This window comes from Sinocyclocheilus anshuiensis, unplaced genomic scaffold, assembly GCF_001515605.1.
Source record: "Sinocyclocheilus anshuiensis isolate Anshui unplaced genomic scaffold, SAMN03320099.WGS_v1.1 scaffold122, whole genome shotgun sequence".
Classification (NCBI taxonomy): Eukaryota; Metazoa; Chordata; class Actinopteri; order Cypriniformes; family Cyprinidae; genus Sinocyclocheilus; species Sinocyclocheilus anshuiensis.
In genome coordinates, this window is record NW_015544153.1 from 834361 (window position 1) to 851568 (window position 17208).

Here is a 17208-nt window from a genome sequence, read left to right on the forward strand (position 1 = left end):
ATCTGTGGATTGGCTTTTTTTTTTCTTTCTTTTAAGCGTTCACAGGCAAGCGTCTGTGTTTAAATAAATCCATGATAACTGTATCATCATGTACATGTGTAAAGAATTGCAGAAATTTGTATAACAAAGTGATTGACAGCAAAGCTGCATTAAATAAAAGTTTTTGTACTCGTGCTCTTTGCCTCAGTTCAACACATGGTTACCTGAATGCTGTAATCACATTTGCTTACATCAGAAAAGAAGACTTTAAAGAGTAAATCCCTCTCTTTTAGGAACTTTATTGCAAACTGGACAGAATTACACAATGGTATAGATTAGCACAAAGATAACATGAAAGCATACAACAACGCAAAACAGGTTCAGGGAGGTCGCATGGTTATTTTTTTCTTTATATATATATATATATATATATATATATATATATATGTAGGCATAACATGTCCGATCTTTCCCAAACTTCACATGTTTGATAAGAGTCCTGGCCTGAACACATCTAAAGGCCAATATTCAATCGGGTGTGGCAAAATGGCTCGACAGCGCCATCTATAAACTTTCAACGGAGTGCGCCTCGAGCTACATTTCACCTACATGTACGAAAATTGGTACACACATGTAACACACCAATACCTACAAAAAAAGAATATTGGAGCAAAATCCGAAAGCCAACAGGAAGTGGGTTATTTTTAATTTTCTCGGCAAATTTTGTGTCATTTTTGCCATTTTCAGACGTTGTATTTTAACGAACTCCTCCTAGAGATTAATTCAGATGAACACCAAAGTTGTTCAGTATAACCTAAAGGCCTTTGCAATGTTAAATTGCGAAGATCTTGAGTTTTCGTTAAAGGACGTGTCCATGGCGCCGTGACAAATTTCGATGTCTCGCCATGGGAATAGAAGTTGTTGTAACTCAGGCATAAAATGTCAGATCTTCCCCAAACTTCACATGTTCAATAAAAGTCCTGGCCTGAACACATCTGAAGGCCAATATTCCATTATAATCATAGCGCCACCTGCTGGCAACAGGAAATGGCTTGTTTCACACTAACTTAAACATGCTACGTCCAATCTGCACCAAACTTCACATATTTGGAAAGAGTCATGGCCTGAAGACATCTAAAGGCCAATATTCAGTTATAATCATAGCGCCACCTGTTGGCAATAGGACACGTCGTGCTTTATACTAACTCAAACATACCATGTTCAATCTGCACCAAATTTCATATGTTTGATAAAAGTGCTGGAGTGAAGAAATCTACATGCCAAAATCCAGTTATAGTCATAGCGCCACCAGCTGGCAGCAGGAAGATTGGCACATATAAATGACTTTGACGTATTCCTCCTATATTTACCACTTTAAATGCATAATGCTCGCCTTTCGCTGTTTTACTAAAGCCACCCCATGGCGGTGAGCCCGGGTGCGAGGGCCCGTTCATCGCTGCTTGCAGCTTTAATTTGGATTGTAATGGATGCACCTTTTGTGAAGCAGACATAGAGTCATTGGAACATTTGTTTTATTTATGCAAATTCTCAAAAAAATTATGGGATGACCTCTATGCTTGGTTAAGTTTGAAGTATGTAATACCTGACTTTGATTTTAAAACTGTAAAATATTTGTCCTTTTGTCGGAATTGTGATGTTGAATTTTTGGTTAATAATATTGTGATTTTGGCCAATTACTTCATTCATAAATGCAGATTCTTTAATAACACCCCCACTTTATTACCGTACTTTTCCAGAAATATTTAATGGTCTTCTTCAAATCTTTAAAGCTCATGCGTCATAAAAAAAGCCCTTAAACTATGTAATCTTTTGAAGGTATTTTTTGATGATTAAGCCCCTTGCATTGTAGTTTTATTTTGTTTTCCCCCCCTGTATTTATTTGTTTTTATTTCTTACTTTTCCTGTTATGTTTATTTTGTTTATCCATGTATTTTTGTTATGCTGCTATTTGGACTTCTTTGAATTGTATTAAGATTTTTCTTACTGTTATTTATTTGGTATTTATGTTCTTCAAGCAATTTAAAAAAAAAAAAGTTTTGAAATACAAAATAATATATATATTGAATTTATAAATGTGTATGTTTATATATGTATGTGTGTGTGGTTGTACATAAACATATATGTAGTTGTTTTTGGTGTTTGGCTTAGTGTTATGTTAGAATCATTATTATGCTCGTAAAAAATTTTATTTTTAAAATGTGTATAGGTAGTATTTATAAAGTTTTAGCTTTTAGTTTTGGATCTGTTTTTAGTTGTTTTAATACTACAATTGATTGCTTCTGTTGTCCTCATTTGTAAGTCGCTTTGGATAAAAGCGTCTGCTAAATGACTAAATAAAAAAAATAAAATAAATAAAAATATTAGAAGAAGAAGGGAGGTCGCATTCGGCCTACTTGCAGCATCATCATTGTGCGACCGGTGTTGTCTGACGTCACACCGCGACCTGCAGTACGCATTCGATTCCATATTGGTCGTTCCTCAAGCCATTTATTGAAGGAAGAGTGTCCGTGCTGTAATTTAGGTATATAGTACCTTACTTAAATACTGTGCACAGATATGTCCTCGAGTGACTTTTATTTGAGGTACTATGTGGGCCATAAAGGTAAATTCGGCCACGAATTTCTGGAGTTTGAATTCAGACCAGACGGTAAGTCAGGCGCCAACTTAGCTTGCTAATATGCTAACAGTCTTTCTATTGAAATCTGTGCTTGCTTTTTTACTAGGCCGAAAACGTTTTTCTAAAGCTGTTTGAACTTTTATTACTGGTTAATTTGTGTAGTAACAGGAAAGTAGAGGGGCTGTTTGTGCAGAAAAGCAAATCAACATGTTAGCTAACATTTGAGAAAACTGCGAGTTTACCTTGATAAATTATGTTTCTGCTAGGAATTTGTTGTTTTTATGATATAATATTTCAGTGACGGTTAAATATTCTCATAAAAGTTCTCAAGATTTCATATAATATATGGATTTATATTATATGATATGCATTTTGTTTTCATGCAGGCAAACTGAGATATGCAAACAACAGTAACTACAAGAACGACGTCATGATCCGAAAAGAGGTAAAGTCAGCTGCGTGATGACGTAACATACACCCAACGTTTGGTCATTTTCGTTGAAGAGTAGGCTTTGTAGCTTATGAGATATTTTCCCCCTCTTTCAGGCATATGTTCATAAAAGTGTGATGGAAGAGTTGAAGAGAATCATTGATGACAGTGAGATCACAAAAGAAGACGATGCCTTGTGGCCTCCTCCAGACAGAGTCGGGCGACAGGTTTGTAGGAATATATATATTTTTGCTTTTATTTATTTATTTTACCCTTGCTCTGGTCTCCATGTGTGGTGTAATACTCCGCATCCTAATTGCTCTTCTTTGTGCTTTATAGGAACTGGAGATTGTCATCGGTGATGAACACATTTCATTCACAACTTCCAAAATTGGATCTTTAATTGATGTCAACCAGTCCAAGTAAGCATATTTCATAGATGGATATTTTTTTTTTTAGTTCATAAACAATCTCCTCTTGTTCTCTCTGCTTTACTGCATTTTCACTTCTGCACTATCGTGTCAATCTTGAAACCTGGCATTGCAGTAAAACAAGCTTTATTGGCTTTTGTATGATAAATTGCTTATTTGCAAATCACTTAAGATAAAAAGCATCTGCTAAATGATTTACTGTAATGTAGTTCTTTTCTGCTTCATTTGTTCTGTATTGTCATGCAATCTATTGTTTTCCCTTTTCTACTCTCAAGCAATGCAGCACTCTGCAGTTTCACTGTTTGTTCTCTGTATTATAAGACTGGTAATATTTGTGATCTTGATCATCAGGGACCCAGAAGGACTCAGAGTTTTCTACTACCTGGTCCAGGATCTCAAATGCCTTGTATTCAGTCTCATCGGCCTCCACTTCAAAATCAAGCCCATCTAACTACCCAGTTGCTTTTATTCTGGATGAAAGTCATGTTTTAGTTATTGTTTGAGCTATTTTCAACATTTGTACAGTGGGTACGGAAAGTATTCAGACCCCCTTAAATTTTTCACTCTTTGTTATATTGCAGCCATTTGCTAAAATCATTTAAGTGCAGCAGAAATTTTTTTGTAACCTTGGCCAGATCTGTGCCTTGCCACAATTCTGTCTCTGAGCTCTTCAGGCAGTTCCTTTGACCTCATGATTCTCATTTGCTCTGACATGCACTGTGAGCTGTAAGGTCTTATATAGACAGGTGTGTGGCTTTCCTAATCAAGTCCAATCAGTATAATCAAACACAGCTGGACTCAAATGAAGGTGTAGAACCATCTCAAGGATGATCAGAAGAAATGGACAGCACCTGAGTTAAATATATGAGTGTCACAGCAAAGGGTCTGAATACTTAGGACCATGTGATATTTCAGTTTTTCTTTTTTAATAAATCTGCAAAAATGTCAACAATTCTGTGTTTTTCTGTCAATATGGGGTGCTGTGTGTACATTAATTAGGAAAAAAAAATAACTTAAATGATTTTAGCAAATGGCTGCAATATAACAAAGACTGAAAAATTTAAGGGGGTCTGAATACTTTCCGTACCCACTGTATATTGCTTGGTGGTTTCGTTTAGGTTTTTTTTTTTTTCTAAATAAAAACTTGTTCAAATGTTGATTCGCTTTACATTCCATTTCAGAACCTCTTAAAAGTGCAAAATATCTTTTCAACACCTTAATGTTGATATTAATATTTGCACACTATAAATAGGTGCTTTCAAATAGAAGGTACAATATGTACACTACTGGTTTATAGTTTAGGGTTGGTGAAAACTATTTAATGCTTTTGAATGTCTCTTATGCTCACCAAGGCTGATTTATTTTTTTAATCAAAAATACAGTAAGAATTAATATTATTTAAAATGTATTTAATATATTTTAAAACACAATTTATTCCTGTAATGGCACAACTAAATTTCCAGTCTTATGTGTTAAATGAAGCATTTATTCAGGATTTTTTTATTAATATAAAGTAAAAAAAAAAAAAAAAACAGCATTTACTTTAAATAGATTTTTTTGTTTAGTGTTAAAGATTTTTAAAAGTAAACTCTTGTACTGTTAAAGATTTTCTTAATTTCTTTCTAAAATCTTACCCCAAACTTTTGAAAAGTAGTGTATGTGTACCTCATAAATGTACATATGTGGCTGAAATATTTGAATCAAATTTTTATTTTAATATTAAGCTTGTTACAATATTTACAACCAGAGTATTCATAATCATCCACGTTGTTACATCTTATAAGGCACAGGACAGGTCTTTCAATTATGTTACATAATTGAACAATGCAGAATTCTGCAGTGTCAAAGATGACTGACATTTATTAAAGCTGCCCATTGAACTTGAGGGGAAATACACCGCAAATATTTCAAATACAATACATTTTAGGAAATTAGCATTTCACAAAATTACCTATACCCCATTACAATGACTAATATTTGCTTCTGGATCAGTCACTTAAGCATGAGTTTAATATCAAGCAGTCACAGTTGTCTGTCCACACACCGCAAAACTTATTATTTCTACCATCAGCCTTTAAAGATAATCATGTCATTAACAGTTACATTGAGTCCTTATCTAATAAAAGTAAAACATAAATGCTCTAAATTCAGACTACTCCACATACCAAGTGTTTCAATGAACTTCAACACATTAAGTGCACTTTCAATGAATGGGTTTTCCATCAAGGACTGTAAAAATGTCTTCCAAGGACTTGTGAACACACTTAAGGAACTCATGAACATTTCTGGCAGGGTAGCTGGACACGTTGCACCCGATCCATTCATCATGGACACCATATCCCACTCCGAAACCATCAGGCACCACAGGAGCAAATCCACCCAGACTGACCGCGGGGCTGGTGAGAGTACTGGTGGACAGAATGTTGTGGTTTATGGCAGCATATGCTGGATCCTGGTAGAAACTGGGCAGGGCCATTCCTTTTGAATTAGCCATGTAGCGCATGGCAAAGAGATGGCGATCAAAGCCTTGACCTAGATGAAAATGCACAAAAAAAGATGACCATGAGGAAATTTACACTTTGAGAGTGACCTAAAAGATCTAATTTGATGCCCACCCTCCCCCAAAAATTCTGTCATCATTTACTCACCCTCAAGTCATTCCAAACCTGTATGACTGCACGTCTTTTTTTGTCCATACAATGAAAATCTGTGGGGTCTAGTGCCGTTTTGGACCACATTAACTCACATTATATGGAAAAAACAGTTTAAACGTTTTAAAAAATATCTTCTTTTGTGATCCACAGAAGAAAGTCAGTCATTCATATTGGTTTGAAACAACATGTCAATGAGTAAATAATGACAATTTTTATTTTTAGGCAAACAATATTCATTAAAAAATAAGTCATGCTTAGATAAACATCAAGTTTTTTTCCTCCTAGAATCACAAGACACCTCATAAATACAACTGACAGGTTGTCAGTGCTGCACTAACCCATTGCCGCCTCTTTAGTGAGCTGCCCGTGGTATTTAGAGCATTCATTCAACAGCCCCTGTAACTGCTCCACAGTGTGCTGTCCGGGCTGCTCGACGAATGCCTCGGCACAGCGCTTTGTGTGGATGGTAGCGGGACGGATGGTTTCTGTGCGCCCATGTTTAAAGGCTGCGGTGCTACAGGACTCATATGTGGCAACCATCTGGCCATACTGCCGTAGGAAGCCCATCTGGAAAGCCAACTGTGCGATGGCATCTGGGCTGAGCTTCTTCTTTTTAAGTTGCTCCTTTCCACCTTTCTTGAACTCCATGGCGTCGATGGTGAGCTTTGACACGGCGGCCTGGAAGTTCTCTTTTGCTTTCGTGATTCCAGCTTTTAACTCTTCATTGAGTTTAAACTCTATTCGGCATACTGCAGAGGAAGAGTCCACCGCTGCGGGCTGGGATCCAGGCCCGACCACAGGCTTCTCCGTGGTGTCCTTGAAGACCTCATTCTGGAAGCGGAGAACGGCCACGCCGTCACCCCAAGAGTGCTCAAAATTAATTGCTGCCTGTCCGTCTTTAGCCAATATGATACTGAAGGACTTGTCGTACCAGCGGTTGCAGCCGTCTCCGTGAAGCATGTTGTGGGAAATGTGAATATGGTCTCTCATCACCTCCTCATCCAGGCAGAGGCAAAACAAAGCAGTGTCTACTAAATGCAGAGCGTCGCCATTTCCAGCATCCAGTAGTTTCTGTCGTAACCCTGCCCAGGTGTCTCTATTCTCACTGGTTAGAACGCCCAAGGGGAACGAAGGAGCTTGTGTGGGATCTGATAGGATGTATTTCAAGTGAGCTTGAACCTCAGCAGACTTTATCAGGTTGCCGTCCCGATCCAGCACATCAAACACATACAGGTTGCCTCGCCTTATTATAAGCAGGTGGCGGCCCTTATCGCCTGTGAGGAGCTCGTCGCGCTTGTACTTGGGTATACGTGTGGAATTAAAGAGGCGGAAGTACTGTGACATATCCAGAGGATAGGCATTCACCATGTAGGCTCCAAACCATGAGATGGAGGGGGGCACCCATCGGATCAACCTCTTAAAACTGTCTGTGTCACTCTTGGCAGGGTTAAGGTGAAACACCTCCGGCTCGAGTAGACCGGCACTAAGGGTCTTCATGAACCGCATGGCTGAACACACCATGTTGGTGGCTCGCACAAGCTGGTCGTTGTACTCGGGTTTGGGGTCAGGGTTAAAGGACATGAAGGGGTTAAAGTTGAGTACAACAGACTCCCGAGCAGACAAGTACATGTCAAACCATGGAGCTGCAAGAAACAAAGGATAAATGTATTAATGATGTTACAATTAAAACAGTACTCAATTGTTATTATTTGTTACTACATCTCCCACCTGATATATAGCTGGTGTGCTTGTTCTTCTTGTCTAAGGTCACAAGTTCTTCGTGTAACTGCTTACCTACACCACTCTGGAAATCCTGTGCTACTTTCTCTGTATTACTGATGGAGAAGTCGGCAGAAAAATTTGAAAACATTAAAAGTTCATTTGAATATGAAATTTAAAAAAATGATATAGATACTTTTGGCTTACCTGTACTGTTCCTCGTTCAGCAGGGGTCTTTGAGCTGCCAGATACCTCTGTATTGTATCTTCCAATTTTGGGACTGGTAATCTGTAAACAACATGTTAAATTTATATATTTTGGGAAACATATCCATTAAAAGTATACAAATATTATATAAATGATTTGTAATGTACACAATGTTTTGTTATGAAAACGTGTTTCATATAATTTTTATGAATTTTATTGTGAGACATTTTACTTGGTATAATTATTTACTGCTCTTATTTAAATAGTGATTTAACAATATTTTGTGTATGCACACTAAGGTCAGCATATTAAGGCGATTTCTAAAGCATCACGTGACACTGAAGACTGGAGTAAGGGCTGTTTTGCTTTCACAAGGATAACTGCATTTTAAAATATATTCAAATATATCAAAAAATTTAATTGTAATTATATTTCACAATATTACTGTTTTTCTGTATTTCTGACATAGGCGACTTTTTTCAAAAACATTTAAAAACTTGTAGGTAGTAGTATATACAGCCTCACCATCACAAGGCCAAGACAATTAGAGTACATTTTATTTTATTTATTTTAATGCAACTCTACCTCTACAATTGACCACGGACCAATACTGAGGGAACTAAAATTGAAGCAAGGGGGCATATTTACGTGTAACACCATGTCCCCATCCCCCTTGCAACCAAAGCGTAGACTTTGCACTTTCACCTACATTGTCTAATATGACCTAAAACTTTAGTAGAATAAAAAAATAACAATAAAATTAAAATGATATTTCCATCTAAAATCAGATTCAACATTAAAGATTCAATATCAAAGCACAGCAAAATGAATTATATGTCGTGGTTTATATGCCATATGTGTGTTTCTATGTAATTCTCTTACCTTGGTAAGCTCTTCTGGTAGTGCATGGTCGGGACGACACTTCTGTGTAAATACTCAATCCCAGCTCCATCCTTACTGCTGTATTTACGTTGAGTGCTCGTTAGAACTGACAGAGCAGGGTTATTCCTTAACAGTTTTAACTTGCTCAGTGTTGACTTATATTGCGTAGAGAGCAAACCTGCCATCATACAACTTGTAATTGAAGACGTTATGAATTGCGTATTTTTGTTAAAGCTCAACAGTGAATGCAGTGTGTCTGACAGATCCTGTTGCTGACGGCACGGCCAACAACAATAACAAACCTGTGCTCTCTTACCGTTCTATTTACAAAAGAAATAGCAACAAACGTAAAAAAAAGCGATTTTCAACAATAATTTTTAATAGCTACTTTTAACAAGCAGACAAAATTCCGATTTTAATATTTGATTCATTACTTCCGCCTCACCAACTATCAACTTTTTCAAAATAAAAGTCCAATCTATTTAAACAGGCCATTTATATACAAATCACATGTAGGCTGATAAGTTGTGCACCTAATGATTCAATTGCATTTTTCATTATGTGTTAATTAAATTGGAACTCACAAAACAACACAAAATTAAGAGATTTCGCCAGAAATAAATTAAAACTTTTATATGTACATTTAATTATATTAATTTATACAAATAATCTTAGTCTTTATATTTCGAGTATTTATTACATTTTCATATTTTGAATCCATTTCAACATGCACCCAGGCTATCAAAGCGTGAGGCCACAAGCTCCACCTTTTTGTTCTGATCCTTTCATATGATTGGTTCAGCCACAAATGCGCAGGAAGATGATTGGTCATCGAATGTCCCTTTGGGAAGCTGTAATCATGAACGACAGACAGCATCAATGGGAATCGTCCTTCAGGCGCATAGCCAGCATCATCTGGACCGACTGTGCTGGAAGCGCGCCATAATTTTCCATATTTAGATTAGAACCTAGTCGAAAATTATATAGCTTTATTCTAAATTAAAATGTAACTAAGAGAATGTGTACAAAACTTGACATTTTACAGACCCACAGACGTATTCTACTGCAGTTGACAGTGGAGGTGAAGCGCTGCTCCTCTTCCTCCGTTGTCGCGCTCTGTAACGAATTGTACATTTTCAGATATTATAATTCTCATTTAGAGGATACAGCACCTGTCGTCGATATTACAAATAGCTTACATCTCGGCCGTTCAGACCGTGCATGCTGTCTGCATTGCGGTGTGAGGATATTTAACATCTTGCAGAGGTAAGATCATTTGGAAATTGCTTGTCTACACAGCACAGCATTTAGGTATTCTAACAAATATATTAAGAGTACCAACAAGGATGATTTTTCCCCCTTCCTGCCCAGTATAGATTTCTATAATAGAATTCTAAAAGCATTATCTATTTCTAAAAGCTGTTGCAATCATCACATATATGTGTCATGGGATTCAGTATTAACCCTGAGATTAATTTTACAAACACTATGTTCTGACCTCATTTCAGCCTTGAGCTTATCTTAACCTTTGAGGCTTGCCCACACATTATTGATTTGCTTATTTAAGGTACAACATCTAATTTATGTTATTTTATTTCTCAGTGTCTAACAGTCAAAGCAATGGGTGCTCTAAGCAAACAGCAGTTCTTCCAGGAACTGGGATCCGGTTGCTTGCTTCCGACTGTCCAGCACAGTCTGGAACAAGTATGGCAGCTCTTACTCATCTGCCTAGTGTGTAGGCTGTTGTGGAGACTGGGTAAAAGGGTTTATACAACACATAACATGTACTGTAATATTTTAATCGAATAAAGGAATGGTTCTTCTAAAATCAAAATGATTTACTCTCTCATGTCATTCTAAACACTTTCTTTCCTCTGTTACACTCATGAAAGAGAATAGTGGCCGGATGTTTTTAAGCCCCAAAAAGGACAAAAATACTGTAAAAGCCACAAGTCGGTCATGTACAATGTACAAAGTCTTTTGAAGCCATATGATACAGTAGCTTTGTGTGAGGAACATCTTGCTTGACAGCTGCGATCACCATTCACTTTCATCGTGTGATAAAACACTTTGGACATTCTGCTATAAATAACTTCTTTTGTGCTGCATGGAAAGAAGAAAATGAAAGAAAAAAAAAACATGACTGTGAGAAAACTGATAGAATTGTCATATTTGTGGGAACTACTAATACTGCTACTAAAGTACAATAAAAAAAGTAGGTAATTAAATGATCTTATGTTACAAATTATGTTGAAGCTGTATTTCCTCTCTCAGGTCTGCCCTCTTTCCTGAAACACCTGAGTACAGTAGCAGGTGGTTTTTATACTCTTTACTTGTTCTTCGAGCTGCACATGGTTTGGGTGGTGCTTCTCAGCCTCCTCTGCTACCTCATCCTCTTCCTGTGTCGCCATTCAAGCAGCCGTGGACCCTTCCTGTCCATCACTATCCTCATCTACCTCCTTCTGGGGTATATAGATACATCCTCTCTGTTTCTTCATTTTTGTTCAATACAGGATGTACAGTAGTCAATTTGAGTACAATGGGTACACACACACACACACACACATATATATATATATATATATATTTTTTCATTTTTGACTGATCTGTTTTCATATTCTTTCCTCAGCAAGAAGCGAAAGATTAGGTATTGTCCTATTTATATTAGTCATACATTTATACATTTTAATCATTTGGAATAAAGACTCATACAAATTCATACAAGCATAAAACATACGTCTATATTTTATTCACTGTATATTCAGTGTCACATGATCCTTCAGAAATCATTCAGATATGCTGATTTGGTATTCAAGGAACATTTGTTATTGTTATCAATGTTGAAAACAGTTGTGCTGCTTATAGTTTTGTGGAAATAATGATAGATTTTTTCAGTATTTTTTGAAGAATAGAAAGTTTGATAGAAAAGAATCGATTTGAAATAGAATGATTTTGTAACATTATAAATGTCTTTACTAATTATATATCTCCTATGTTTTTTTATAATGTTAATTGTTGTGTTGCTATCTGTGGCTAAGTAAAACATACATCTGCTAAATTTATGTGTAAAAAGAATTAAAACAATTAATTCTACTAGGTTCGAGAATTCTGTATAAATTGACTTTCATTTTTATCTGCTTCTGTCCATTTATAAAATACATTTTGGATTGAGTTTAATAATGTTTTTCATTTTGTATTTCAATGCAGGGGCTCTGTTAAAAGGTAGGCAATGCACAAGTCTTTAAATAGTTTAGTGCCTCTGCGGATCTGTCTCTGATCTGTGATAACCTGCAGCTTTGTGATTCTCCTCATTAGGTGGCTACAGGCCTATGAGAACACCCTGTCCTTCCATTTCAGTAATTACTTTGTGAGTTACCTTGGTGAGATGAGCACCACACTGGCAGGTGCTGGGTTTACTGAGGAGAAGGACAATCTTAAGTGGTTTGTATAAATTATACAGATTCACATACTGTCAGCATCAGAAATTAAATAAAGGACATATCTTTAGCAAAAATGCCATTGAACGTGACAAACATGCCCTAATTACTTTTGGCTGGCAAACCCATAACTGATCAATATTTCATGACCGTCCATCATTTCTTTTCTCAATCACTCTTTTTAATGCAATTTCTGTTTTTTTTTTTCAGGGACTTGACAATAGCAAAGCCGCTAAATGTAGAGTTTCCCAGGTCTATGGTTGAAGTGGTCACTTCCTGGAACCTGCCCATGTCCCGCTGGCTTAACACATGTATGTGTTTTTTAATTAATTAACTAATTAATTTACTTATTTATGTATGTATTTCTTTATTTATTTTTATTATCTGACTTCTTTGTACTTTACTCAAGTATGCTTTTGTATTGGTTTTAATACACTGTTCTAATGCACATACTTGCTTATTGGTTTTAATACACTCTGAAATAAATTAAATATGTATTTTACCTCCCAAAAGACTTAAATGACATTTTATTTAGAGCAGGCTTTCGTGTCTTTTTTTTTTTTTACCTCCAAGTAAATGGGTAAGTCACATTTCTCGTTTTTTTTTAGATGTGTTTAGGAAGGCTCTCATATATGGGAGCTTCACAGCCATTATCTTGACATACACAGTGAGCGCCCTGCTACATGTGAGTGCATTTTGGCTCAATTCATTTGAACTGATTGCATTCTTTCTCAGGTGTAAGTACAATATTGTATTTCTGTGCCCACAGGGTCTAAGCTTCCACATTGGGGCAGTATTATTTACACTAGGCTTCATAACATATATTGAACACGGTGAGTATCTGTTCAGGTAAATTTGTTTAGGCATAAACACATATTATTTCTGAATTCACAGTTATCACAATATCTAATACTTCTTTCAAATGTTTTAATCAGTTCAAAAGCATTATGTTTAGCGGTTCAGCTGACAAACACATCTTTTCAAAGTATTGATCGTCTTTCAGCTTGGATCTCGGTTGTGTGTTTAATGGACTGTGCCTTTATCTGTGTTTTAGTGCTTAGGAAAAGATTGTCAGTCATTTTAAATGCATGTGTCCTCTCCAAGAGATGCCCATCTGACTGCAAACACAGACATAAAAAGGTGTTGTATGTGTCATTATGGCTATAGAACCACTTGTGCTTGTGAATATCTTAAAAATAAAAAATAAAAGGCAAAAAAGGGCCATAAATAAATGAAGCCTTTACTAAAATACATTTTATTTTGCCATTTCAAATCTTACAATGTTTTATTTCCCATTTTATATTAATATTCAAAAGTTACAAATTCTTAAAAAATTGATTTTTTTTTTTTACCTTTTTTTTTTCTATAGGAATTGTGGGTATATTTAATTAATGGGGCCTTTAGCATGTTAGCAGTACTACATTTAACATACCTGGGCTCAATTTTTGGCTCCAGCACAGATGACACGGATTCTGATGAGGTACAACTTACTTCTCCTGAAATGTTATGACCCCTGCCTTCTGTGCAAGTTATTTTTAATGGTTTGTTACATGACATAAATGGTTTTCTTTTGTTCACAGGACAGCATGGCCAGCCACACCATTGAGAAATGGACACAGCTCAGCTGGACAAGCCATTGGTTGACCTTTGGCCTTTGGGTCCTGTATCGCCTTATTCTTTGAACACTGAGACCTACATAGACAAGGAGAGATTGGGACAGAATAGCAATAACTGTGATTGGATATTTTATATGGTTTTCCTGTAGAGGAATCATGACCGTTTATGGCCTCACTGTGATCTCTGGATGAACATGACTGCGGACCACAGTCCTCAAATCCAGGAAAAACTGATGTACAGGTAATATTGATCCATTCCGCTGTGGCATGATTAGAAATCTACAAGTACCAGGATATTCTGAAGTTTTCTAAACTATCTCTAAAGTACAAAGAAGCATCAAGACTTTTTTTTTTAAAACTTCTATTATAGTCATAAGTTCATCCTCATAGGCCTCTGAATGAACATATGACATAGTTCACATTCTCTCTTTTGTATGAATTGTTGTATGAAGTGGTGACTGTCAGTCTCTGGGAGACTTTGAAAGCCCTTTGAGACACTCAAATGAGAAGCATTAGTAATATTCGCTAGTTTCTTATATTTCAACTTTTTTTAAAAATGTATTAACAGAAACAAGAAATGGGAAAAGGATAAGAATACAGATAGTGTGTATTTGTTTTCAGCGCGTTTATTTTAATCTTTGTTATTTTATTACTGCTATTTGGTAGTAAATAGTATTTATCATCATCATCACATTGAATTAGATGGATTGTTTTTTAGTGCCAAACAGAACAACAATCATCAATAGCTGATTCATTTCAGGTATGTTTTTATATTACTTTTAAATTTATTTATTGTGTTTAGACATTCAACACACAACACATTTTCCACAGAATCACTGTGTTGTTAATCCGTCCCTATACTTTTATTAGTCTAGTGGATATTAAATAAAGAGTTCAAATTACACGGATGATTTTGACTGCATTTTGTATGTCTGACTGCCAAACTATTGATAATAAATCATTAAATTTGTCATTTGTCATTTTCTCCCAATTTTTTCATATACACAGCTGTCATGTATGTGCGTAGTGTTTTATATCGAGCATACACGACAGACCTCTTCTAGGTTTACTGCCAACAAACAACTTGTCGACTTTTATTGAACTACGCCAACCCGTGGCTTCCATATGAACTGCATCACAATCAAGATGAATTATTTACATATCATGACATCCCCCCTTTTTTTTTTTTTCAAATCAAATAAAATGAAAATCACAGTGTATGTTGACAGTTTTACATTTGTTGGTTTGAGTATGTTCCTTTTGCCTGTTCTCTGTAATAAACTGTAAGGAATTACATTGGCCTGCGCGCCAGTGTCAAGTTTGAATTTGACAGGTTTGCGCTCCAGTTTTATTTCGATATTCCATTCCTCTGCTTGTGACTGTGTGTTTGCATGCACAGCTCCAACGAAAAGACTTGCTTGCTGATCCGTGACTTCATCATTTACTGCGTGCACTTTCCGCGATCTACACATCCTGGCCCAGTGGTTCATTTTCTTGCCATTTTTACATTGTTTGCCATATGCAGGGCATGTACGCGCTGTATGCTCAGTTCCGCATCGTCTGCAATCAAACGTGCTCGCTTTGTCTTTTTCACTCACTTTCGTTTTATTTTGTTGGTCTTTTTTCCGTGTATTTTTATGTTTCACGGCATCTATATGCTTGCTTTCTCGTGCAGAGGTTTGTACATTGTGATCCTCCTCATGCATTTTTTAAATTTGTGTTTTAGTCGTTTCTGCCGCGACGCAAAGCTGGGTTGCTTTTTCGCGAGTAATGTCAACCTCTCTTAATAATGTTTCTCTCATTCTATCCGATGTGATTCCACAGACAACTCTATCTCTTATCAGGGATTCTTGCAATTGTACGAATTCACATGATTTTGCCCTTAGCTTTAACTCGGTGAGATACTGGCTAAATGACATATCCCCTTGCACACACATGAAAAACTTGTACCTTTCATAGGTTATGTTCTTCTTGGGGTTACAGTAGTTTTCAAATTTCTCCACAATTTTCGTCAGATCTTGCTTATCATCTTCTTCTTCAAAAGTGAAGGTGTTGTACACTTCCACTGCCTCTTCTCCGGCAACATGAAGAAATAATGAGGACTTTACCTTAGCTGACTTGTCAGCTCCTCCGATTGCTGTTAGATATAGCTCATACCTTTGTCGAAATCTTCTCCAATTTTCCGACAGGTTCCCGTGCTGTAATTCAAGTCCAGCGGGTGGCTTAAGTCCTTCCATATTTGCAACACTGATTTTTACCTTATTAGTTTACTTCTGACACCATGTTTTGATGTGTTTTATATCGAGCATACACGACAGACCTCTTCTAGGTTTACTGCCAACAACTTGTCGACTTTTATTGAACTACGCCAACCCGTGGCTTCCATATGAACTGCATCACAATCAAGATGAATTATTTACATATCATGACACGTAGCGCTGTGTTTTTTACAGTAGGGGGCAGCAGCGCGCAAGCATTTGGACAGCGCAACTTTGCGACAGAAACTGAAGCAAAACCCATTACAAGTGGGACAACATGGCGATGTCCTCAAGCATGTCACTCTTTTGCCGTTTGACAGGCAGATCTTTAGGGACCGTACTCGGTCGCGGCCGCGGAAAAACTCTCACAGCTCGGAGATGGTATATTTGTGCCAGTGCAGGAAACAGTGAGTAAACCCATGCTTTCCACGCACCTCAATGTTGACTCCAGTCAAACCGGGAGGTCAGAGGAATTGAAATAATATTCCAGGCTATAATTTCACGTCAAATATCTCCTTTTTTATTAATTATCATCACCTGATGTTGTACGGAAGCTCAGTAATGTGATACGCAGAACACGAGAGATATCAATTGTGTTGTAGACAGCATGCAATAGGACATTATGTTGTTATGTAACATTATGTTCTCTCACATCAAGAGCGTCAGTGTTTTTCTTTTACCCGTTCCCAAATTACAGTTCTTCGATACCAGCAAAATATCACATACAGCTATTGCTATCACTAATTGTGGCAGGGATTATTAATTAATATGGTATCTCCTTCATGCAATTATAAACTTTCAGAATATTTCTGTAATTTTTTTAATAACTTTTACAACAAAAAGTACTACTGTAGCTTAGAGGTGTAATAATTGGGTAATAGGTAACAACATAATCATCAAACTGATCTCCCAGTCCAAGCAGCTGAAGTCCCCAACCCTCCTTATTTATTTATTTAT

General features: G+C 36.6%; 4 protein-coding genes across 4 annotated transcripts in view; 3 read left to right on the forward strand and 1 right to left on the reverse strand.

Annotated features, from left to right (window-relative positions):
- Positions 1-2405: 2405 nt before the first annotated feature.
- magoh (mago homolog, exon junction complex subunit) lies at positions 2406-4017 on the forward strand. The gene is made up of 5 exons (XM_016495104.1): positions 2406-2647; positions 3004-3062; positions 3164-3274; positions 3387-3469; positions 3830-4017. The coding sequence occupies exons 1-5, from the start codon at positions 2557-2559 to the stop codon at positions 3927-3929; spliced, it is 444 nt and encodes a 147-aa protein (XP_016350590.1). The 5' UTR covers positions 2406-2556; the 3' UTR covers positions 3930-4017.
- A 1164-nt stretch (positions 4018-5181) lies between these two features.
- Positions 5182-9393, reverse strand: cpt2 (carnitine palmitoyltransferase 2). The gene is made up of 5 exons (XM_016495103.1): positions 8941-9393; positions 8059-8139; positions 7861-7967; positions 6471-7775; positions 5182-6010 (listed from the first exon to the last, which is right to left on the reverse strand). The coding sequence occupies exons 1-5, from the start codon at positions 9126-9128 to the stop codon at positions 5682-5684; spliced, it is 2010 nt and encodes a 669-aa protein (XP_016350589.1). The 5' UTR covers positions 9129-9393; the 3' UTR covers positions 5182-5681.
- Positions 9394-11291: 1898 nt separating this feature from the next.
- Positions 11292-14251, forward strand: LOC107695217 (protein-serine O-palmitoleoyltransferase porcupine-like). The gene is made up of 10 exons (XM_016495033.1): positions 11292-11407; positions 11537-11587; positions 12148-12162; positions 12256-12381; positions 12588-12688; positions 12986-13062; positions 13147-13210; positions 13432-13517; positions 13747-13857; positions 13958-14251. The coding sequence occupies exons 1-10, from the start codon at positions 11292-11294 to the stop codon at positions 14057-14059; spliced, it is 849 nt and encodes a 282-aa protein (XP_016350519.1). The 3' UTR covers positions 14060-14251.
- A 2180-nt stretch (positions 14252-16431) lies between these two features.
- The window catches only part of LOC107695231 (SPRY domain-containing protein 4-like), a 2110-nt gene continuing 1333 nt past the window's right edge, over positions 16432-17208 (forward strand). The window contains exon 1 of the mRNA XM_016495047.1: positions 16432-16660. Coding sequence (XP_016350533.1) covers positions 16529-16660 — 132 coding nt within the window. The 5' untranslated portion in view covers positions 16432-16528. The remainder of the gene's footprint in view (positions 16661-17208) is intronic.